Raw genomic sequence first — 23750 nt, 5'->3', positions numbered from 1 at the left:
GGAATTTGGATAACCAAGCCCTCCTTCAGTCATGTCCTTCATGTTCTGCTGCTCCACAGGCAAGAAGCAAAATTTTTTTCTGAGAGCTAAGTCCCCTGCAGCCAACAAGAACAGTTCCATGCTCTGCCACCTCTGTGGGAAGGAACACCCAGTGCCACCAGCCTTCTGCCAACAAGGTGGAGTTGTCAGTGGCTTTTGCGTTCTCTGAATATTGTACATTTTCTGTAAGGGGATCAGGTAGTAATCAGCTTACACCCAACTTTTCTGCAGGGCCTGACTGATACACAGCTCTTCCATGAGCACCAGCCTCGCCAGAGAGCATTTCATCAGCAGAGCAAAAAAAAGGGATGAAAGAGGAACCCTGTCACCACCTGAGAGAGCAAGAAGACAGTGCAGACAGGGAGAGCTGGCTCGTGGGTGGCACTGCTGAGATCAGCACTGCTGGCCTTGCTAGCTGAGGGTTCACACCTTGCTGCACAAGATGAGACCAAGTCCCCACTGCTCCAGACACAGAAGGAACAAGGCACCAGTGCAGTCATGAAAGGCTCTGAACACGGGGAAATGCTGGTTCTTGCAGCAATCAGCTGATGCCCTGAAGCCAGAGGTTTGCTCACTTGCACCTTGGTGTGTCTAAATATAATACAAGTATTGTTCTGAGCCCTGCGTCAGCCCTGCTGAAACCCAGCCACCAATACCTGATTTTCTTGCCTTCCTCAGCTGCAAGACATGAGACATGCAGCTGGTGTGGAAGAACTTTTCCTTTCCTTCCTCTCAAATTCACCTCCCATTGCCATCACTGGCTGATCACCTGGCCTCCTCTCATGAGATGTCCTTGAAGAGGAGCTAATTTGCAATTTCAAGGTACTATTACTTCTATTGTCACTTTCAAAATCCTCAAAACTTCACTACAAGTTCCCCTAGAAATCATTTGAACAAACCAGCTGGAGAAATGGACAAGCTGTACATATAAATCCAACTAAATTTTTTGCCTTCTTCCCATTCAGTTCAAACTGTTTCTGAAAGGCCATGATGAGGTTGAAATCAAAGTCACTTTCCAAGTGGAGTTAAGATGCTCTGAGCAGAGCACCCAACAAGAACATTTGAAGCACAAAAGCTACAGAGATTTCCTAACCCAGCAGTGTTCCACAGTGACCCCAGGGAGATTGTTCAGTCTCACCATGATGGGCACATTTCCTCTCTAATTCCTGGTACAAACTCCCGAGATTTAATCTAAATTCCTGACCAATTTTGATTCCATCAAAACTGCATTTTCTGGTGAATTTACCATATTGCTCTCACTCATCTCCATCAACAACTCCAAATAGTCCCAATACATCATGGGTCAACTCCTTCACATCTTTTTGGACTTGAAATCACATGGATTTTCCAACAGATTGGTGTCCTGTGATTTAAATTGACAGCATCTACTTTGAGACAGGTTCCAGTCGAGGCTGTATGTGTGGCCAGAGGATCAACAACCTCCTGCCTTGGGAGGTTTGCTGGTGAGAAGTTTGCACCAACCACTTCTCTTCCTATGGGAGGTTAATAGATCCTGTCTCTCTCCTCCACTCACTCCTGTGCCATTGTTGTACATAGAGCCTCATGAGGAGCAGCCAGGCACCTATTGGACAGTTTGAAGTTAAAATTGTCCAATTTCCATATTCTTTTTTTTTTTTTTTTTTTTTTTTTTTCCTAAAACCATGCAGAAAGCTTTCTGGTAATTTCATCTGCAAAAATGTGCCAGAAGGGGAAGAAACTTCACCTAAAGATGAACATTCATTTCCCATGTTGAGAACTACCCTGTTCAAAGCTCACTTCAGTCTAAAGGGGGAATGTTAATATTTACTGGGGTTTGGGGTGGAAAAGAAGAGGGGAGGCAGGAGGGGACAAAGGGGATTGAGGGACCCTCACAGAAATACCCACAGAAGGATCTGTGTCCTTTCACCTTGGTCCAGCCCTGAACAACTCCCCCACAGAGTCAGGATGCTCTGTTTGTACAAAGGAAAATCCCCTAAAGCTCCTGCACGTTGTCTGGTCTCTCCACGGTACCATCTCTCCTTGCTGCCTCCCTCTCTTCCCTCTGCCTGCTGCCTTTTCAGGACAGGACCACCTTTTCATCCTCTCCCTGCCTGTGCAGCCCCCCGGGGCTTACTGGCGGCAGCCGAGGTTTATGGGGGCTCCCCCAACACAAACAACAACAACCACCTTCAAAGTGCCTCCTCTCGCATGCAGCTGCTCCCAGGGCAGATTCAGGTTTCCCCCACCCCCTTCTACCCATCCCTCCTTACAACACCCACCTGGCAGATAGCTAAAAACAATCTTTGAGTTTTTCAGGTGTGTTGGAGGGATTTACCTGACATATTCCACCAGCCCACCACTCCTCCCATTCCTCCCCCCATCCCTCCCCTTGCAGTTGAAGCCCTGGATTTCATGGCAATGCTGGTTAATCTAACAGTAAAAAGCGCTGCAATTATTTGGCTCTAAGGCTTGGGTCCTTGCCCAGCTCTGACACACGCACACATACACACACACACACAATTTCACTTCGAAGAGAGGGAGCGGGCGATGCCTCTCCTCCTCCTCCTCCTCCTCCTGCAGCCCGTCACGGAAGGGCTGGCGCTCCTATGAGCCAGTTCCACCCCTCGCAACTTTCTCCCTCGCTGCTGCCGACCGGTGCCGCCGGAGTTCCAGCCGGCAAAACCCCTTCTTGCAGGAATTTCTCGGAGCCCTCTCCCCTGATTTGCAAGCGCCATGGACCCCCGGCGGCCAGCGAGGGGCTGCTGCGGGAGAGGATTTTCAGCGGAGGGAGAGGAGAGGCAGTGAACTTCAGGAGAGCTCTCTCTCCTGTTGCAACAGGTAAGGCACGCTGCTGGCCGGTGTGGGGAGATGAAGTGACTCAGGGAGCAGCCTGTACAGCGTGGATGGAGGAAGGCATGGAGGATGCAGAGATTTAGTCGTGAAACTGCTTTTGCACGTAACTTTTGCTGGGAGCAGACTTTGCCTACAGAGAGAGCTTTGGGATGCAGAGCTCTTAATCTCTTCTTCCCTCATCTCTTCCTCCCTTCTGGCACCCCTAGCACGGGGCTTGTGGAGGAAAGAGGCAGGAAAACTTCATTCGTGTTTGCATCTGGCCTGAGCTGGGGCACGTCAGCAGCCAGTGCAAGCAGGTGGGCTCCAGGTATCAAAGGCAAAAGTGACGCTGCAGAGCAAGGCAGGTGTGGAGGGAGTGAGCAGAGGAGCACTCCAGGTGTCTGAGCAGGGAGCAGGCTTGTGCTGGAGTAAATGGATGAGCTGTGGCAGGAGCAGTGATGGCGTCTGGCTGTAGGCTCAGCTCTTGGCCATGTACAGCCCCACTAACTAAAGTGAGGTGTCCAAACTCCAAATTCTGTCCCCATGTGCCTCACTAAGCCACTTCCACTGTCACCTGGAACTGGGCTATGCCGTGGGGATCCCTGAACGTGGTCACAGCGCTGGCCATGATAAGCTTGAAATCAAAGTTGCTTTCCAAGTGGAGTTAAGGTGCTGGTGTTCCCCAGCCCAGCTTCCCTGTACACTCAGGTAAGAGCTCCTCACCTGCCCTTGTGCCCCTCCACGACGGGCAGCAGGGCCAGGGAGCTGAAGGCAGAGCCACCGTTTGTATCTTCCCTCACTGTCAGGTGCTCTGTGACAGGATGAAACCCCAGAGCAAGCCCAGTCCCACTTCAGGGCGCGCAGGAATTATTTCCTATGTACATGTGCCGCCTTGATAAAAGAGGTGAACATACCGGGAGGGTGGCCTGGGCACTTGGAGCCAACGGCGCCCTTCCAAACTGCAGTTATCAGCTAATCAGCCTCCCGGGGAATTGAAGGCGGTCTGGTGGAGCAGCACTCCGGAGGGGCAAAGATCAGCCGTCACGCGACTGGGGTTGCTTCAGAGAAAACCCTCAAAGAAAGCTCCTGCTCCTCTGCGTGTGTGCCTGCGGAGGGCTGAGAGTTTGCAGGAGGGGTGGAAATTCGGGCTGTGCGGTGGTACGAGCTGGGCAGGCTCTGCTGGGCAGGCAGGGCTGTGGTCAACGGGATCCTGCTTCGCCCAGGGTGCCCTGGATCCCGGCAGGGGGACATGGAATTGCCCCTATCCCGGTGCTCAGAGGGGCAAAGAGCAGCCTGGGGATGGGTAGGGAGCTGCTCTCCGGGCTGTCAGATAGAGAGACCCGGGAGGTTATTGGAGCTTTGGGACAGAAAGCAAACAGTCTGTGCTGGGCTCCTGAGGAAGGCTGGGCTGTCTCGGGATTCGGGACAGCAAAGTCCCCGGGCTTGGGGTTGTGTACTTTTATAATCTCCTAATGTGCAGCACCCCTCACCTTATCGGGAACGGTTCAGGGACATCCCCTGTCTGCTAAGGCATTGGGGTTCCTGAGGGTCTGGGCAGGGGAGGGGTCTCTAACCCAGCCGGGAGGTCTCTGCTTCTCCCAGTCTGCCTGCTGTGCTCCAATGTGCTCTGTAACATTCCCCAAATGAGCCAACTGCCCTGCCTGTGGAGGGGAGAGCACAGCAGGATCCTGTCTCCAGAGCCTTTCCCTCGCACCGTGGATGCATTTCAAACCCTCGTGTTCCCAAACCAGTGCATCTCCCAGCCCTGCAAACAAACAAGCAGCATTCATGTACGAAGGGAGAGTTCAAAGGAGGCACGGCACCTGGAATCAAACATCTGTTAGGAACTAATGCATTTTGCATCCTGCTCTCCTGCCAACTGCTCCAAGGCAAGTCCTGCAGGATCGTTCCAGCTCCCTGCATGCTACAGCAATGGCATTCCCTGCTCCGTGCACCTCACTTTGCTTTTTGCCACGTGTGGAGCATGCAAGAGCAGCTGCACCTCGAGCAGTTAGCACTGGGCTTCCTCCTGTACCATGGACAAACATGAGAGGATTAAATACCCCTGAGCCCTTTTAAATTTTTTAAACTGGGTTGGCAACATGGGTGCTGCATTGTCTATTAACAACTTGATCTGCTGAGCAAGCAATTTTTCCTCTAACCACACTTTTTCCCTGGCAATGAGGCAGGTACTGCTTTATTAGCAAAGAAACTTTCTTCCCTAATTCTTGGAAGTAGGAGCTCCGGGGAGGGGCAGGCTGCAAGGGCTGCTAGAAAGGCTTGTAGCTCAGAAATGGACAAGGAACAGGGTTGAAACAAACCAAAGGAAACACTTTATTTTTCTGTACAGAGGGCATAATTAACTTTAGAACAAATTGCCACAGGATATTGCAGACACCAAAAGATGTATTTGGCTTCAAACAAGGTTTTGATCCATTTGGGATGGATGGCTCCAGTGAAGGTTTTTAAATGCAACAACCCAAGATCAGCCAAGCACTTGTACTGCTGCTGAAAAGTGGGATTAGGAGCAGATTAACCTTGCCTTCTTTTTTATGCTCCACCACTAAGTAACAAAAACTGGCCATTTTGGGATAGAGAACAGAGAGGTAGCCAAGCAGGGCTGTTTGGATGCTGTTCCATTGTGTGGCTATTTTTGAGTGGCTGGGTTGCACGTTGGGTGATGCTGTGACTCAGGCAGCCCGGTTATGCCATGAATAGATATTCCATATGGCCGAGGTTGACAGGGACACTCTGTGCCCAGCCTGCTTGTCACAGGTGCTCCAAGCAGTGTCCACGCACCGTTGGGGGCTCCACAGAGGTGCTGCAATGGCAGGAGATTTCAGAAATTCGCTTCCAGCAGAGAGTCTGGAGCAGGAAGGAGTGACCTGTGCTGGGAGCACGACGAGCTGACAAGGACACACACTGTGGCAATGAGAGCAGCCTGGGCAAACGCGTCTGTCCCGGGGGTTAATCTTTTCTCTGGGAAAACGCTGAGCTCCCCGGGGCTGGGGCTGGCCTTGCAGCACCTTGTGCAGCCCTTTGGACACGGCACAGGAGGTGGGCGGCTGCGGGCAGCTCTGGGAGCTGAAGGTTTTCTATCAGCTTGCAGGTAACCCTTGGCATTCAATAAATACCTGCTGCAGGGAATTTTTCTGGCACGGCTGCTGGCATCCTGGCCGGCCATCCTTTTACCTGGGAGGATCGTGGCCTGATTGTCTCATTCATTTTTTGTCCTCTGTGTCCTTAGGCTGCCTCCAAAGGCAGGAAAGGGACGGGAAGGGGCAGTGTGAGCAGACAGATGGCCGTGGAGTGAGAGGGGCTGCAGGCAGAGCAGAAAGCTGCTCTCCTGCTCACCTTCGGGCAGCAGAAGGGAAATACCAGCAGAGTGCTGGGCAGGGCAGGGAGAACATCGTCTGATCAGTGCAGGGACAGCTCTGCGGGTGAATGAGAATTGCCCCGGGTAGGAGGGAAGAGGTGAGGGAGGAGCACGGTGAGCAGGGCAGGCAGAAGCTGGGCAGTCCCTGTCCTGCCGGGTACTGGGGCTCCTCACCTGCATCCACCGGGGACAAGGTCTCTCATACAGCTCTTCATGCCAAGACACTCTTGGGCTCCTTCCCTAAGAATTTTAGAGATTTTAGGATAACATGTATATTCCCCACGCAGAATCACGGAAAGGGCACTCAGGTGAGGAGGGCAGTGGCCTCATTTCCAACACCCGGGTTGAGTTAAGGTGACAATGAGGACTTGCAGGGCCAGACAGCTCGGGGTCAGAGCCCCTTCAAACTGGGCAGAGCTGCTGCTCCCACCAGGCTGGAGGGAGCTGAGCCTTTTTTGGGTCCACAGCTCTGGTAGGTCAGGTGGGAGTTGTGTGTGGGGACCTCTGCTCTCCCAGCTTTGCAGCACCTCAGTAAACAGCTGTTTTGCGAGCAGCAGAATTCATGAAGCTTGGTTGCCTGGGGCACTCCCTCTTGTGTGGATTCTCTGATGTCTAATAATCGGGTTGGGCTCACATTAGAGCTTTTTCTTCCAGCTGGGAGTTCTAATTTGGATTTCTCTCCTCTGTCCTGCTGCTTTTCACAAGCTTGTGCAAAGTTAACTCCTTTCAAGTCCTTGCCTATCTGGGTAAATTTGGCTGAAGGTGGTCAGTGGATCTGAAGGGTAGCAGGATTGACAATGTGGTCCCACACACCCAATTCCCTCAGCAGTCTGCAGACAGGGGAGTGATTATCAGTGTAAGATAACTTATCCCAAGCATGAGGAAAATGTGAAAGGCTCAGTATGAGTTTTGGCAGGAGAAAGCAATCAGAGAAGAGCCCAGGATACCTTGTGGGCTCTCACAGATAGTTTGCAGTGACTGAGGTATGAGGTCCTTGATGCAAAAGCCTCCATGGCAGCTGAATCACAGGGTGAGTGCTGCACAGTCCCCGCAGCAGAGTTGGGGCACACTCATGTGAGATCCTGGCATGCTCCACCTGCCTCTTGTGCCAACATGCTTGGGCTGCTGCACTGTGGTGCCCAAGGCCCCTCACACCCTGCCTGGTGAGCAGCTCCCACCAAGACTCCTTCCTACCCACACTGACTGCCCCTTCTCCAGCCCCCAGGGCTGCTCCTTGTCCCAGCCAGCAGGTACCCCATTCCCTTGAGAGCCACCAGTGGGATATGTTGTCCCCTCCCTGTCTCCTGGCTGCCATAGCTGCTGTCCTTGTCCACCCCTCAACACCTCCACTGGTTATCTGTGCAGTGGCAGCTTTTTGGATCATAAACAGGATTTACCCCGTTGCTTCCATAATAGGGGAGAGCAGAGGAAAGAGATTAGGAATAGTGCATAAGGATGCTTCCCTCTTGGCACAAGGAAATTCACTTCCCTCATGTCACACTTTCCCTGGGACAGGAGCCAGCAGCAAGGCCATTGGCACTGCAAGGTTCCCTCAGGCCCCCAGACCCCACTGAGGGCTCCATAGCTCTGGAGCTGCTCAATTAACTTTTGCTCTAGAATGATGTTGCAATGCCAAGACAGAGATCACTGACCCTCAGAATACTACAGGGAGTTCAAGCATTTTCAAGTTGTCCTGTGCCTAATAAATGAGCTTAAAATGACACTTCAGCTAGTGGACATATCTGAGCCAGGCCTAGGTGTTGGCAGCAGTACCTGCTGCAGCACTCCCTGGGTTCTTCACAGAGCAGACAGAAATGCACATTGCAGGTGGAAAAGTGGCCAGAGAAAGCCTTTGGCTTCATGTGGTGCTCTTGGACAGAGGATGGCTTAGAGGCAAAGACACACAGCACCTGCTTGCTCCAGTGAAGGGTCAGACCAGGGCAGCAGGAACAGCATCAGGACACAGCCAGTGCCCCAAGGATGGGGGAATGGGTGAGATGTCCCAGGGGGAAGGGGGTGAGTGGTGGCTGGCTGCAGGAAGCCACAGTAAGATGTCATGGAGCAAGGTGCCTTTAGAGTCAGTCTGTGTCTGAGCATCCAACCTATGAAATCTGCCACGGCGACAAAGGTGACAAAAGCATCCAGCTGTAAGGGGAAAGGAGGAGTTGGACATCAGAGTAACTAAATGCTTCCCATTCCCAAGTTACCCTTCCCATGTGGAAGGGCATCCATCTCCTCTCTGGCTCAACTCATCCATGTCTTGCACCACTCAAGGGACAGCATCCCACTCTGTTCCCACTGTCAGCCCTGAATGGTGGTCCTGGCAGGACCCCTCACAGGTCCCCTGGCCATGGCAGACCCGGCCTGGGGAAGGCAGGGCTGCCTCAGAATGAACTGTTTTTACCAAGCCCTGCAGCAGTACAGAGAAAAAGGTTATCTCTGCCAGATCTCTCCAAGCTCCTTGGGGTACCCAAACCCCTTGGGTTAAAGCACCTGCCTGGTTCAGCTGCAAGATGATGGAAGAAACATCTTTAGTGCTTTAGGACTGTACCTGTTCTGCTCAGGGACATGTGTGTGACCTCCTGCCTTGCTCAGCAGGCCAAGGAGAGTCACTGCTCTGCCTGCCAGCAAGAGATTCATTAATCCCATGGCTTTCTATGGCTTTGCAGCTGAGAACCCCCAGTACAGCCCACCCCATCAGTGCACAGGCACTTTACCCCAAGAACAGAGCTCAGCCATGAAATGGTTATGGCACAGGTCTGGCACTGCCACTCACTGCTGTGACAGCATTCCATGGGACACTCTGAGCAAGGGCAGTCCTTGGTTGTAAAAGGCACGAGTACCAGGTTCTACATGACCAGCCACCTTGCTCCAGGCTGTCCAGCAACCTGGAAACAATTTCCAAAACTCTATCCAAGCCATTCAGAGATTGGAAAGTCGAGATGGGGAAGGAACAGCCCAAGAGTGCCTGCATGGAATCTGCAAGTCCAGCAAAAAGCTGCACCCACACTGACACAGCCCCCAAGCAGGCTGGTGCAGGCAGTTCTGCAAACATCAGCCCTAAGAAACCATCCACAGGCGCTGGAAAACCCCGAGATATATTGAAGAAGGAAACACTGTAACTTCAGGGGCTCTTTTCATTAGTTTTCTGGCTTTGTGTAGTACCTCCAGGATGTGTTTCTTCTGCTGCACAGCAAAACCAAGCAGAGACTGCACAATCAAGTGCAGGAGCAGGATCTCCAAGGATGGGATGGTTTTGTTTGGCTTTTTTTTCAAAGTGCAGGAAAACTGTTTGAAAGATACCCATCCACACAAAGAATGCAAACTCCATGGGGTGACTGTGAGCAGCCATCAGGGAGCTCCCCAAATGGAAAAGGATCTATCCCACCAAAATCACTGTGGCAGAGGAGAGGGCAAACATTAACCAAGCAGCACAACCCCCCTGCAGGGTGAACACAGGCTATTTCAGCATTGGGCAGCAAAACACTTCACAGACATGGCCAACACAGTGTCCATTTAACTCTGTGACTTTGCAACACTGAAAGCCCAGGGACTGCTATCTGGTTGATCCTATTTTGCAGGCAGCTCTAAGGACATTGCCCCATCTGTACCTGGACCCCTTCTGCTCCACCAAGCCAGGAGAACAGTGTCCCACCTCCTATTACCTTTCCCAAAACCTTTTACTCACCATCTTACAGGATTTACTCCCTTTGCTCTCTGTCTCTGTTTCACAATGACCATTGAAATACATTGTTAAACTAATTACTTGAACGGCCAAGCTCATCTCCTGTCTTTCCCTGTTCTTGCAGCTTCTGACTAAGTTGATGTTTTTGGGGGTGGTTTTGATTGGTCCTTATCCTGGGGAAGAGGCTGTTTCTTGTATTGAAGAAAAAAGGGACAGAAAATGGAGGGAGGTGAGGGAAGAAAGCAAGAGAGGAAGAAAGAGAACTTGGGATACATGCTGGCAAAAGAATAGTAAGGGAATAGTTGTCCTTATTTTCCAGTGAAAAATATTTTTCTTGAGCCTTCTGGTCTCAAAACGTTGGGCCAAGCCCCCACCACAGCTCATGAGGGGAATGCTGATCTGGGTGCACTCAGCGCTTTGTTTTGTGTTTTGGGTTTTATTGCTTTTAAATGCTCCTCTTGAAGGGAATCAAAAGGTGGGGCTGGGGCCACACCTGCTTCCTGGCAGGCTGCAGAACTTTCCTGCGATATGGCCAACAAACACAGCAGCCCACACGGTGCAGGAGACCCCTGGAGGGCCCCCAGAGAAGCCCCTGGCTATGCCCCAGCCACTCACCCCAGCTGGCCAGAATAGCCTTTTCCTGCACCAGCCCCCCCAAATCACCCCTCTCCATGGTCTCCCCACGCACACACTTTGAATCTCAGCGCTGTGTTTGTTCCCTCATTTCGAGCCGACAGATTTGGGCATGTCTTTGACAGAGGTTCACGATTTGGATGTTAAATTTAGACGCGCGCTCGGGCTCTGATTAGAGATACAGCGGCTGTTTACTCCCTTTGTGGGGAGTTTGCATCCACAGGGCTGAGGGCGAAGCCCCCCGAGGCTCTCTGATCCTCGCCTGGTGATTAGGAAAGGAGGCTGAATCACCACATAATGATGCCCTGGTATTTCCCTCAGTCGGGAGTGTGCCCTGCCTTCCACACTCCATCCCACCACGGGCTTCCTCCAGCACTGCTGCCTCCCCATGTGCAGCCAGCTCCAGCAGGCCACGGCAGAGAGGAGGGGAGCACTCTCAGGAGTGGAAATAAATGATCCCATGAGATGGAGAGACCAGGGTGTTCAAGTGTTAAATGCCTGTGGCTGGTCTGGCAGCCCTGAAGTGCATATGGCCCTTGCCACTGGTCCCATGGATCGTGCACTAATTCCTGTCAGCACAAGGACATGGGGCAGTGCAGGAGGAATGGTTCTCTTAGCCTGCATGAAAAATCTGTTTGATTTCACCCAGTTACTGTGTGGAGATCCTTGAATTCCATGGCAAGGACCCCTGAGCTTGGCAGTGCTGCCCCTCCTTGGTAGCCACCGACATTTGGGAATAAGGGCCAGTAAATTGATTTTTTTGCTGGTTTCATGCCAGGCACAGCTTTCAACTCACGGAACAAGTCATAGAAACCCACATTTCTCCTGCTGTCATCTTCCAGGGTCAGTCCCAACAGGATTTTCCCTGGAGCTGAGCCAATTCCCCAGATTTCCCCTCTCTTCAGAGCACTGTCCCCTGTTTTTCTGTTAAGCTTCATCTTGGAAACGTCCCAGTCCCAGTTCTGGATAGTTTTGCATTGTGACTGTGGCATAAATGATTCCAGAAGCAGAGGACAGATTAGGGACAGCACAGTCATCTCCTGGGAGATCTATTACACTTCAAATTGCACTAAAGCCATGCTGGTCTGAAAGAAGACCTGCAGAGCATGATTGCTTCCCAGTGCAGCTTACTAAAGGGGAAAATCCAGGCTGGAGGTAATAGGTGATGATTTCCAGGCCCAGGGTGGGAAGTTGGTGTCAGGGGACACAGATTCTTTGTGATATTGTTCAATTAAGCACAGTCTTGACACAAAGAGGAACTCTTGAAAAGTTGATGGTGATGCCTCCTATACAATTCTCTCTAAGTTTTGACTGTGTCTTTCAAAGTTTCAGGTCATTTCCAGAGGAAATGAGGCTTCTGCCTCGTGCCTCAGATCTGTAGTCACTCTCCATCCCTCATAATAACTGCTGAAGCCATTGATTGCTTTCAGTCCAGCTTGTAATTGAGAGCAAAGCTCTAAGAAATATTGAGGTCACAACAGGTTTTGCAAAATAATTACCTGGACAGAGCAGTAAAACCCTGCTAATGCAGAGGGGAAAAGCAGCAATGTTAAGTGAAGCCCTTCTTAGATGTGAGGAAGTGTACAGGGAAGAGGGAGGTTAAGTACATTCCAGGAGAGATTCAGACGACAGCTTGCATCTTGTTAAATGCCAGAAAACCCACTCCTTGCTCAAGGTTATCCTCCCATATTGAATTGCTGGTGCCCAGGAAGGCATGTGCTCTGGATCCAGCTTTTCTTGTGGTTGTGGAGTTCATAACGTCTCTGCTTTGTGGGTTCTCTGATGTCTTACGAGAGATGAGTTCACATTGCCGTTTCAGTACAATTCAATTAAAAAGTCAATTAGCCCAGATACAAAGCGATCGGCTTCATTAAGCCTGCTGTTGGTGGAGCAGCTCTGGTTTGGTTGCTGGTTTATTCTGCTGTCTTGCTCCTCTCTGGGCTGTGGGGATTACCCTGCTGCTCCCAGTGCTGGCAGAGACGCGTGCGCAGCCTGCGATCGTCTTCTCTCCGAGTTCAGCAGTTGAAAGTGTTGGAAGGGAGTAGCTCTAGGCAAGTCCCTACATGCTGCACAGCTCTGAAGCTCTGTTAAGTAACAAGCAGCAAGCAGAGCTTTTAAGAACATGGCTTTCAGCTTCTCAGATGGAGCCACATGCCTTTCTGGGTCACCCATCCCTGCCCTCCTGAGTTTTTTCTTTAATTTGCAGTATTTGGGACTGTGCTGTGTTTCCTACAAGTGAAATGATGGCATGAAAAAAATGAGTCTGAGTTTTGTCAAAACTGAATGGTGTTGATTTCTCTCCAACTTTTGGTAGTTTTACTTCAGCTTCAGACCATTTGTTTCAATAAGGAATGACCACAGAGAGATTTTTGGATGGTTCACATCTATTTATCAAGGAGAAGAGGATTTGAAGCAAATATGAAATTGATAGCTTTGTATTTATCAGTAATTAGACACATCAGTGAGAGAATATGACACATACTGTTAGTTGAGCTCTAACAATTTGTTCCTAGCATTCAACTTGAGTTACAAATTGAACTAGTTCTGGTTCTTAAAGAGATGAGTCTTGAAAAAGTGTCTGGAAAAACAAGTCTTCCCTGTTTAAATTAGGAATGTGCCAAATGACTGGCAGGTACTTGATATATAATTTAAATTTAAAACAGGAAGAAACAGTTCTAGATAAAGATCTCCTAGGATATCTAGGGGAAATATATGCACCTATATTTAGCTTATCCCTGGTTTCAACCCCTAACTGCACACACAGCAGCATGCACTTAGCTTTTGAAAAGAACAGGCCTTGATCCTTTAACAAGCTCTGCAAAGCTCCCTAATAAAGTTACATCCCTGTTAATCACATGTGTAGCTCCCCAGTTCCCTCTTTGGTACACCTTGCTCACAGAGATGAGCCGTGGAGCCGCAGCTGCTCGGAGGCTGTTGGAGAAGGAAGCTGATGGCGAGTGGTCATGGATGGCAGGAATTCCACAGGAATCCTGACCCTGGGGCTTTGCTGTGAGAAGGCAGGAACCAGAGAGATTACTCAAGGGCTGAGGGTGACATGGGCAAAGTGTCTGGCTGGAAATGTGCTCCTTCAGTCAACAGAGGAGGCAGCAGGGTCAGGCCTGTGAATTAGAAGAACTTTGAGGTAATTGAGATTGATCAGAAACTGAGTGAAAGCTGCTGGAAAGGCCACATTGTGGAGCTGGAGCTGCACATTCAGAAGGAATTGATACAAGATGGCATGTGTTCCCCATCATTGTTGGGGAAGGACAACACATCCTGTAGCACAGGGAGAGAAGACAAACAGCAGAGTGATGTAAATCAGTTTGCGTTTTGACTCTTGAAGATACTTTGCAGAAACTTCAGTGGAGAGATGAGTTAAGATGGAGAAAGGAGGCTGGATAAACAAAACAAGGGGAGTTTGGATTGGGGGTGGAGACTTCAAATTTGCTGTTTGACTTAGGAAAAAGCAGAATGAAGGGAGAGCACGACTGTTCACAGAATAGCAAGTCAGTCTGATCAGAGCATCTTGCATGACTTTGCATATTTTGCCCACTATAAAGGCAGAAACTGAAGCAGAGAAAGTAAAGAAATCTGAGCCAGCCTAGGGATGTGGGAGGACAGATCTCTCACTGGGACAGAGGGAAGAAGAGCTGAGCCAACAATTGTGTCAATAAAAGTCAGGACAGACAGAGCAGGGAGGTGAGGCTGAGCCCTTGCAGACCTTTTTCTGTAACACACTGACCTTGGTGAAAATAACCAATATTCTTCCTTTGACACCTGCAGGGCTCAAGGAGACACCACACCATGGAAGTCTCCATCAGGAGTCACTTCCTGAGTGTTGCTGTTTTCCTGATGCACTGTGTGCTCCACAAGGCGAGCTGTGAGAAGGGCAACACTTCCTCTCTGCACTTCACTCACTTCTTCTACAATGCCACCATCTACGAGAATTCAGCCCCCAAGACCTACGTGGAGAGCTACGTCAAAATGGGCATTTACAAGAGAGAATCTGAGTGGGACATCAGGTACAGAATAGCTTCTGGGGACAACACTGGTCTGTTTAAAACAGAGGAGCACGTGATCGGGGATTTTTGCTTCTTGAGAATAAGAACCAGGAGCAGCAATACAGCACTTTTAAACCGTGAGGTCAAAGACAGTTACATGTTAAAAATCGAGGCCACAGAGAGCACCTTTGGCTACAAAGCCTGGGCCAAAGTCTTGATCCATATTCTGGACAGAAATGACTTGAAACCTCTCTTTTCACCCCCTTCCTACAAAGTGTCCATTAGAGAAGACACTCCTCTGAAAACTGTGGTCAGCACACTCAGTGCCACTGATGCTGATGCTGGCCAGAACGCTGAGTTCTACTATGCCCTCAACACCAAGTCCAACCTATTCACTGTGCACCCCACCACGGGGGCAGTTATGGTCACAGGCAGGCTGAACAGCACCCATCGAGGCAGGCATAACCTGCAGGTTTTGGCTGTGGACAGAATGAGAATGATCATGGAAGGGAAAAGGAGAATGGTCATGGAAGGGGATAACTTTGGGAACTTGGCTAGTCTCACAATCCAGGTGGAGCCATCTGCCAGGAAACCCCCCTCTATCTCCTCGGTGAAGGTGACATCACCTGACTCAGATGAAGACTTTATCTATGCAACTCTTTCTGTAGAAAGTGGTGACTCAGAGGCGGGGATTGATTCGGTTCAGTTTGTGGATGGAGATCCGGGAAGACATTTCAGAGCCATCAGATCCTACTTTGGAAGCACTGAGTTCATGATTGTGTCAAACAAAGAGATAAACTGGTTACTGTACCCATTTGGTTTCAACCTCAGTGTGCAAGTCAAGGATAAGAGCAAGCCACCACTGTTCTCTCCTGTCAGAGTTGTCCACATACCTCCCTCCAAGTATGTTTCTGCCAAGTTTGAGAAAGAAGTGTACCGGGTCCAGCTCAGTGAATTTTCCCCAGCTGGAAGCCAAGTTGTTATGGTGAAGATCACCCCAGTTTTCCCAAATCTTAAATACATTTTGAGAACTACTCCTGACAGCTCAAGCTTTAAAATCAATCCTCACACTGGACTGATAACTACGGCCAGAGCAATGGATTTCCATGAGCAGTCTAGTTTTGAGCTTGAAGTTACAACCAGTAACAGTCACACATCCACGACTGTTATTGTTGACATCACTGACTGCAACAATCACGCTCCAAGTTTTACTCAGTCTTCGTACCATGGGGCCTTTGATGAGAATGTTCCTCCTGGTACCAGTGTCTTAACAGTAAAGGCTACAGATGAAGATAAAGGAGACAATGGCTTTGTCACCTACAGCATAGCCAACCAGAAATCAGTTCCCTTTGTCATTGACCCCTATTCTGGTGTCATTTCCACCTCCAAGTCGATGGACTATGAGCTGATGCAGAGGTGGTACCACCTACGAGTGTGGGCGTCAGACTGGGGCTCACCCTTCCGCCACGAGACAGAAGTGTATGTGTCCCTCACACTCAGCAATGTCAATGACAACGCTCCTGTGTTTGAGAAGGCAAGCTGCAGTGGCACCATCCCACGGGACTTTCCAGTTGGGAGCCCTGTGGCCACAGTCTCTGCAATCGACAGTGATGAGCTGCAGCATATCAAATACGAAATCAAGTCTGGCAATGAGTTACAGCATTTTGAACTGAATCCCATCTCTGGAGTAATATCCCTTAGAATATCTCTGCGAGATCTTCCTTCTGAACAGCCACTTTTCTACTCTTTGAAAATAACTGCAACAGATGGAGAGAACTATGCTTTGCCAACATCTGTAAACATCACTGTGGTCAGCCAAGGGCTCCCCGTCAAAATGCAGTGTGAGGAAACAGGAGTCTTGAAGCAACTGACAGAAACCATCATACACTCCATCGAGTCTCAGTCTCAAGGCCATGGGCAGGATGATGAAACATCTCTGAACTTGCACCTTATAAACCATAATGCTCCTAAGTTTGATGACAGCTTTCCACGGTCTGTTGATATCATAGAGACTGTTCCCATAAACTCAACCATTGCTGACCTTTCAGCCATTGATCCTGACACTGGTTTTAATGGAAAATTGGTCTATGTGATCTCAGATGGAAATGATGACAGCTGCTTTACAATTGACCTGGAACTGGGTCTTCTTCAAGTCCTTTCTCCTTTAGATCATGAAAAAACCAGCTTCTACATTCTTAACATTACTGTGTACGACCTTGGCACACCACAGAAATCATCTTGGAAATTGTTGGCTGTGAATGTGTTGGATACCAATGATAATACTCCTAAATTCTCTCAAGGTGCCTATTGGGTGGCAATACCAGAACATGTAGCAGCAGGGACAACAATAGCTCAACTGAAAGCAGAAGATGCTGATACAGATGACAATGGGAGAGTAAAATACTCCCTCCTAACCCCCACAGACAAGTTTGCCATTAACAGTGTCACTGGAGAAGTGACAGTTACAGGTGCTCTAGATAGAGAATTGTGGCCTTGCTATGTGCTGAAAATAGAAGCTAGGGACCAGCCCAAAACAGGCTTCCAGCTGTTCTCTGTTGCAGACCTCGTTGTGACTCTGGAGGATGTGAATGACAACACCCCACAGTGCCTCCCAGCCTTCAACAGCGTGAAGGTCCCTGAAGACCTGCCCGTGGGGACCATTGTCCTGTTTCTGGAGGCTTTTGACCCTGATGCTGGCTCTGGGGGGGAGGTGAGGTACAGCCTCGTTAACAATGAGGAAATGATGTTTCATGTGGATAAACTGAGCGGGGCGCTCCGTTTGGAGAAGGAGCTGGACTATGAGAAGAGGGACTCTTACAATCTCACCGTGCAGGTCAGTGACAGTGGGAAGCCCTTCTCTCACTCTTCCCTCTGCCACCTGGAAGTGAACGTCATGGATGTCAACGAGAACTTGAACCCACCACGCTTTGCCTCCTTTGTCTTCAAAGGCTGGGTGCAGGAGAACAGCCCTAAGGGCACGTCAGTGATGATGGTCACAGCAAAGGACATCGACAGGGGCAAAGATGGAGAGGTCCAGTATTTCCTCCGAGAGGGCACTGGCCTGTCCATCTTCCACATTGAAAAGGACACAGGTAAGGACATCTTTATTTAAAAGTGAACCTTGAAGGCTTAAACTGCCTTCTGTGTTTGGCCTGGCTGTTTACAATGTTCTGTGCATTCAGGCCTTTCTTGATTGTGCAAGGATTTACTAAGTCTGTCCCTGGATCTAGGTAGGAACAAGCAGGGGGTTTTCTCCTTAAAATAACAGCAGATCAATGTCTGTCCTCCCCCAAAATACTGAGGTCTTCTCTTTCACTAGTGTACCAAAAATTAACCTCAGCAGAAGCAAGCCCTTGCCTTCCACACAATCTCACAACCACGCAAGGTGGGTGCGAGAGTTTGTGTGTGCAGCAAAGAGCAGGAAGCAGACTTGACTGCTCTGTCTCAAGGACTGACCAGTCTGAGTTCCTTAAATCCCTCACAAACACTCTGTCCTTCTCCCAGGCATCATACGGACCATGGGATCGCTTGACCGAGAGGCAACGTCTCACTACTGGCTGACCGTGCTAGCCCTTGACCTGGGAACAGTTCCTCTGTCTTCTGTGACTGAAATTTATATTGAAGTCACTGATACCAATGACAACCCACCTCAGATGTCCAGACCTGTCTTCTATGCCTCTGTGATGGAGAATTCCCCACCAAACACATCTGTCCTTCAGCTTGATGCCTTCGATCCAGATTCTAGCTCAGAGGGAAAACTAACTTTTCACATCCTAACTGGAAATCCTCAAGGACTCTTCACCATTAACCTCATTACAGGTAAGACTGACCCAGCTCAGCATCTGTTTTTGAGGCTTCCAAGTGCCCAGAGGATGTTACATATTCAATATAAACAGCCCACACAGCTGCCTTTGTCACACCTTCCTCCTGCAGCAAAAGTCCCAGTCTCCAAATTCACTCTGTGGGGAGTCTGAGGATTGAAACCCTCAACCTGAGGGCTGCGATTTGCATCCAGATGGCTCTTAGAATGACACAAATATGCTGCTTTCAAAGCCCTGAACAGTTGCTTTTAATCTTCCCCCTTATAAACAACTGCCCTGTTGCACAGCCTGAGCCAGGGAACACCCTTCTGGAGGTGACTGTTCCTGACACAGACCCAGGCAGGATTAACAAAAATGAATTCCACTGCACTTAAAGGCTCCACCCATTCTCCAGCACTATTAATGTAGTAAGTGTAGTAAGCCTCTTCTGCCATCTTCCTAGACTATATCTTTCATCTGAGGATTATTTACCAGATCTTTCAGAGCCATCAAAAACCCGCTGATGTTTTGTGTAAACAGCTTCCTCAAACCATCCCAGCAGAGCTGACATTGGGCCAGTCTGGCAAGGAAAGCTGTGCCGAGCCCTTCATGCCATCAGCTCCTGGGAGAAGAGGGAAGGGAGGGCACAGAGCCTGAGTATGGGAGAGGATTAATTGCATGACTTTGATCTCCTGGAGATGATAAAAGCAGTTCAGCTGCTGCAGCGGGATGGAAGCTTGCTCTCAGATGAGGAGCTGGATGTATTGAAAAAGGCTAGAGGTGCTCTCAGCTACGTGGTGTAATGGCTTTCTGACAGTGCTCTACAGCTGGCTAGGAGGGGAATGGAAGAAAGACATTATTATGATGAAATACTAAAATCGTTTTGTCACAAGAACCTCACAGGGTATATTTAAATGGCACTGTATAAATGCACCTGGAGACGTCAGCTAACTGTGACCACTGCTGCCCACAGCTGTAGCTGTCTGTGCTGCCAGAAGCTTTTTAGCCTGGTCAGGGCATTGCTCTGCATCCAACTTTCCCACATAATCCAAGCAGCTATGCACAACCCAGCCCCAGGACAGCTTGCACAATGCAGGGTTCTGCAGAAATGTTCCTTCAGAAGCCACGTTGCATAAAACCACTGCCTTTTTGATGGGATGTGGAGCAGGATGGTTATCAGGACACTTAGCTGGCTCCCCTCTTCACCTGAGCAGCCATGCACCCTGCAGGAAATTCAGCCTTTATGCTGAAGGCAGAGCTTTCAGCCCCGGGAGTGCAGCCCTGCAAAGTCATGGTCTAAGGTTGTCATGTTCCATAGCAAAATGAGTGACTCTGGCAAAATCCAAATGTTTGCTAATGAGACACCTCACCTCTAAGCCAACCCATCCCATTTTAGACAGAAAAGTTCTCTCAGGCATGAGTCATCTCCTCCCCATCTCTCCCTGTACTCAGATGATTTGCATGAGAAGAGTGATAAGTTTGTCAATTCTGGAAGAAATCCATGGGCTGATCTTATCTCTTGGACAGTTGCTGGAAGTCTTGTCTTTAAACTCTGAGCTTGGAGGTTGTTTAAGGTCCTGTTTCCAAGCCTGATGAGGATTCAGTTATCCATTATTTTACTTGCATGTCACCCAAAAGAATCTGTAATTACCCGAGAACATTGGCATAAACTGAGCAGTTATACTCTCATGTTTACAGTATCTAAAGAGAAGTCATTTGCTGCTGCTGCCAGAAGGGATATCACAGCTTGTCTAACGTTCAGGGCCCTAGGCAACTTATTGGAAACACAGTGATATTTTCATTCTGCAGGCTAGTTGCTCCATTAAGTAGAATAAAATAATAATCTTTGGTCTCAACTTAGTAGTGCAGCATTGGAAGATGAACTGCTGGTCATGCCCATTATTGCAGGATTGTATTAAAAAAAAAAAAAAAAAAAAAAAAAAAAAAAAAAAAAAAAAAAAAAAAAAAAAAAAAAGGGTTATCCCACTGCAGGGCAGAAGATGGTGATCAAGACATCTCCTAACCCTAACCTTTCTGCCTATCCCACATGATCATTGTCTTCAAAGGACAGACAAATAAGTCACACTGGCACTGAAATAAGCCAGAGCATAAGAGGGCCAGGGGTCAGTCTGGGTCTTTCCTAAGTAGGACCTTCCTGGTAGTGGCCTCTTGGCAAAGGGAGAGGAGGAGGAGGAGGAGCAGGAATCATCCTGTGTCCTGATTGGAATTAAGGTCCTGATGTACTGCTAAAAAAGGTGTATCTACACCCATAATAACCCTGCAGATTAGCCCTGGATAATCATTTAGGGCAGAGTGACACACTATTGCAAGTTCCCTAATTGGGTTCCTGGCTGTGTGTTGGATCCAGTACCTTCACCTGGGTGTGGATTGTCCAGTGGAGACATAACCAGCAAGGCCCCTTGGCTTCTCCTGAGGCCTGGCAGGGGAACCAGGAACAGCCATGATAACGGTCCTGGACTCCTCCAGCACTCCCAAACTACCACAGAAAGGCTTTAAGATCTTCAAGCTCCCCGTTCTCTAAAGAGGGTGGAGAAAAAGGGGGAAAATACATGAAAGGCTGATGAGAAGAGGGAACAAAACTGTGTACAGAGATGAAAGCTCTGTGCCATCGGCGATGGAATCTCTCCAGCCCAGCCTGGCAGCTGGTGTGGAGCAGTGTTTGTGGGAGACAGGGATAGATAGCTACACAGAGAGATGGGCAGATAATTTGGGTTTGGGGTATTCTTCTGCTGGAAAAGTTTGCATCTTGTTTTGTTCAGGATTTGATGTGAAGGGGGTTCGAGTCCAGACAGGACCAGGAGGAACTGGGAGGCTGTGGCAGGAGGAGTCAGGATGAAGCCATTTATCCTGCTGAATGTTTGGAGAATCCTTTTAGTTTGGGTTATTTGTCTTCAGCTCTTATCTAGTGCTTGTTCTCCTGGTGTTTCTTCTGCTGTGTAAGTGTCCATTGGCTTCCTCAGGATGCCTGTGGTTCCCTGCATTTCTCTACAAGGAAGGACTTCCTGCTCTTTAGGCCCAAGGAATGGTGGCATGGCTGCTCCCCAAATCAACATAACACAGCTGAGCATGGAGTAGTGCACAGCAGGGTCAGAACAAGAGGTGGGGTGGTAGGAGGAGAAGGAAAAAACGGTTAAATGGAAGCAGGAGTGAGACAAGAGAAAGAGGATTTCAGGAGAACAACCTCTTCCTTTCTCGAGCTCTTGTGAAAGCCTAAATGCCTGCAAACCCGATTCTGGCTATTTTAACTATCTTAGATTTTCCCCCCTGCAGCAAGGGCAGGGGGCCAGCAACCTCCACCCCAGCCTTGTTCTTGCCAGCAGAAGTTATTATGATTTTTTTGTTCCCTGACAGCAATGCCCTGGTAATTTTGGTGCTCTTGTTCCAACATGACCAGCCTTCCTCTCTGCCCTTTGGAGGCAGCCAGCAGGAGAGAGGCAGACAATCCTTTCTCATTGCTGTGTGTGGACAGGCTGCTGGAGCACATTCTATGCTGCCTGCATGCAGGCAACAGAAGACATTATTTCTGGACCTTTGTTTGTATGCAGAACTTGGCTAATTGGCCAGGTGCAATTGGGACCTTTGACAGTTTTGTTCAGTCCCTGCAGGATTCAGCAGAAACCTTCAGGGCCTCATGCAAGAACACAAATAAAGGACACCCACTCAACTCCATCACACATCCCATGGGACAGGCTGGATGGGGTTTTCCAGCAGGGCAGGGTACTGATAACTCACACACATGCACATGCACACACAAAACACTCATTAAGACTAAAGATGCACTTCCCAGGCCTTGTAGGGGACAGCAGAAAGAACCAAGGAACTGTGTCTCCAGGCCACAAAAGCTGATGGCAGTTCCCCTTTAATAACAGCTTCCATTGTAGCCCTCTGGCCTCGCAGGGTGTATAACCGAGCAGCAACAGATGAAAATGTGCATTAATTCCTGCTGGCTTGTCTCAGGAATCGTGTGCAGTGTCCATCTCCCACCCGTGGGTGCTTGTGTGAACGCTGCTGTCAGTCTGTGCATCTTGGCATCGCCCAGGCTCCAAACGGGAATTAGGGTGATTAACCCTAATTAATTAACCACAAGGGCTTTCAAATCCCAGGGCAGAGCGGTAACTGGCTCCAGAGGGGGGAAGCAGGAGCCGCGGTTGGGCACGAAGGGACAGAGTTTGCCTGGGGTCAGGAGGAGAAGCCAACCCTTTGCCTTGTGGCTCAACAGATGTGAAGATAAACCCAAAAAAATCCATCTGGTGAGACTCCCAGCTGGGATACAGTGCAGGTTGTGTGATAGAGAGTAGAGTGAGCTCTTACTCCTCAGGAGATATGAGCATCTTGAGTGGAACAGACATTCAAGAGTGTCATTAAGTTCCAGTTCATCTGCCTTCACTACAGTCCTGTAGTGCTGGAGTTCTCCAGCACTAGAAAGCTGAGCTATGATCCTGCTTTCTTTCTTTTTTTCATTAAGTCATGGAAGAATTTCAGGGTGTGGTCAGGCAAATCCAGATAGTCACTTCAGAGCAGTTGAGTTCCCTTCCATCAGCTGGTGTGCAGTAATCCAGTGCAAACAAGGTGTTAGTCTGCTGCACAGAATTTTGCAATCTTAAAAACCAGAAACATCCCCAGTGTGCACATGGGCAGCTCTGTTGTCAATATCTGTGTGTCCTGTGGGCTTTTTAGGCCAAAATAATGAAGCATTTCCTATGGTGGCTGGAGTTCTGGGCTCAATAGCCAATCTTTTGGCAGTGAGGACAGGAGCATCAGAGATCTCAGTGAGCTGCTGCTGCAATTCCTTCTCCAGGCCCCCATTAGGAGAGCATTTCCATGAGTTTTCCTGCTAATGGAGCCCTGCAGCCTCTCATTACCTGGGAAAATTTTAAAAGCTCCTCAGCCAATGGGTTCTCTGCTGAGTCCTCTTCACCTGCTGAGATGTTAAAAGGATGATTAGGGAGAGAAAAAAACCAATATGACAGAAAAGCAAACAGAATTTTTCAAGCCATCTTGTCATAACACATTAAGGAATGTTGATTTATGATTGTAAAGGCATCAAATAAATGTTTAGCTCCATGGCTGGTGCCAAATGTGAATAATCCCAGAGAACAAGTGGGAGCGGTGAACAGTAGTCACGTTCCAAGCAGCTGCTCCTTGCTCCCTCCTTCACCTGCCTTGTGTTTCCTCATTTGAAATTTCCTCCTGCTTGTCATGCTCAGACAGACATAGACAAAAAAGTATGGTACAACTGAAGACAATACTTTTAATTAAAGCTTTCTGGCTTTGCATCAGAAATGAGAGTTGAGATGGGTTCATGCAGCTGGGATTTACATGACTTTCAGGACACACGTGCTCACACCACTGCACATGCACATGGCATCCCATGCACTGCATTT

The 23750-nt window shown here is 49.2% G+C and overlaps 1 protein-coding gene across 2 annotated transcripts in view; it reads left to right on the top strand.

Annotated features, from left to right (window-relative positions):
* The first annotated feature begins 2654 nt into the window (after nt 1-2654).
* The window catches only part of FAT2 (FAT atypical cadherin 2), a 57009-nt gene continuing 35913 nt past the window's right edge, over nt 2655-23750 (top strand). For both annotated transcript variants that reach the window (XM_083871613.1, XM_083871612.1), the window contains exons 1-3: nt 2655-2856; nt 14328-17637; nt 18050-18364. In XM_083871613.1, coding sequence (XP_083727739.1) covers nt 14349-17637; nt 18050-18364 — 3604 coding nt within the window. In that variant the 5' untranslated portion in view covers nt 2655-2856; nt 14328-14348. The remainder of the gene's footprint in view (nt 2857-14327; nt 17638-18049; nt 18365-23750) is intronic.

Source organism: Zosterops lateralis (genome assembly GCF_965231275.1).
Source record: "Zosterops lateralis genome assembly, chromosome: 14".
Taxonomy (NCBI): Eukaryota; Metazoa; Chordata; class Aves; order Passeriformes; family Zosteropidae; genus Zosterops; species Zosterops lateralis.
Note: the sequence above shows the minus strand (reverse complement) of the source record. Positions and strands in the feature narration are given on the sequence as shown.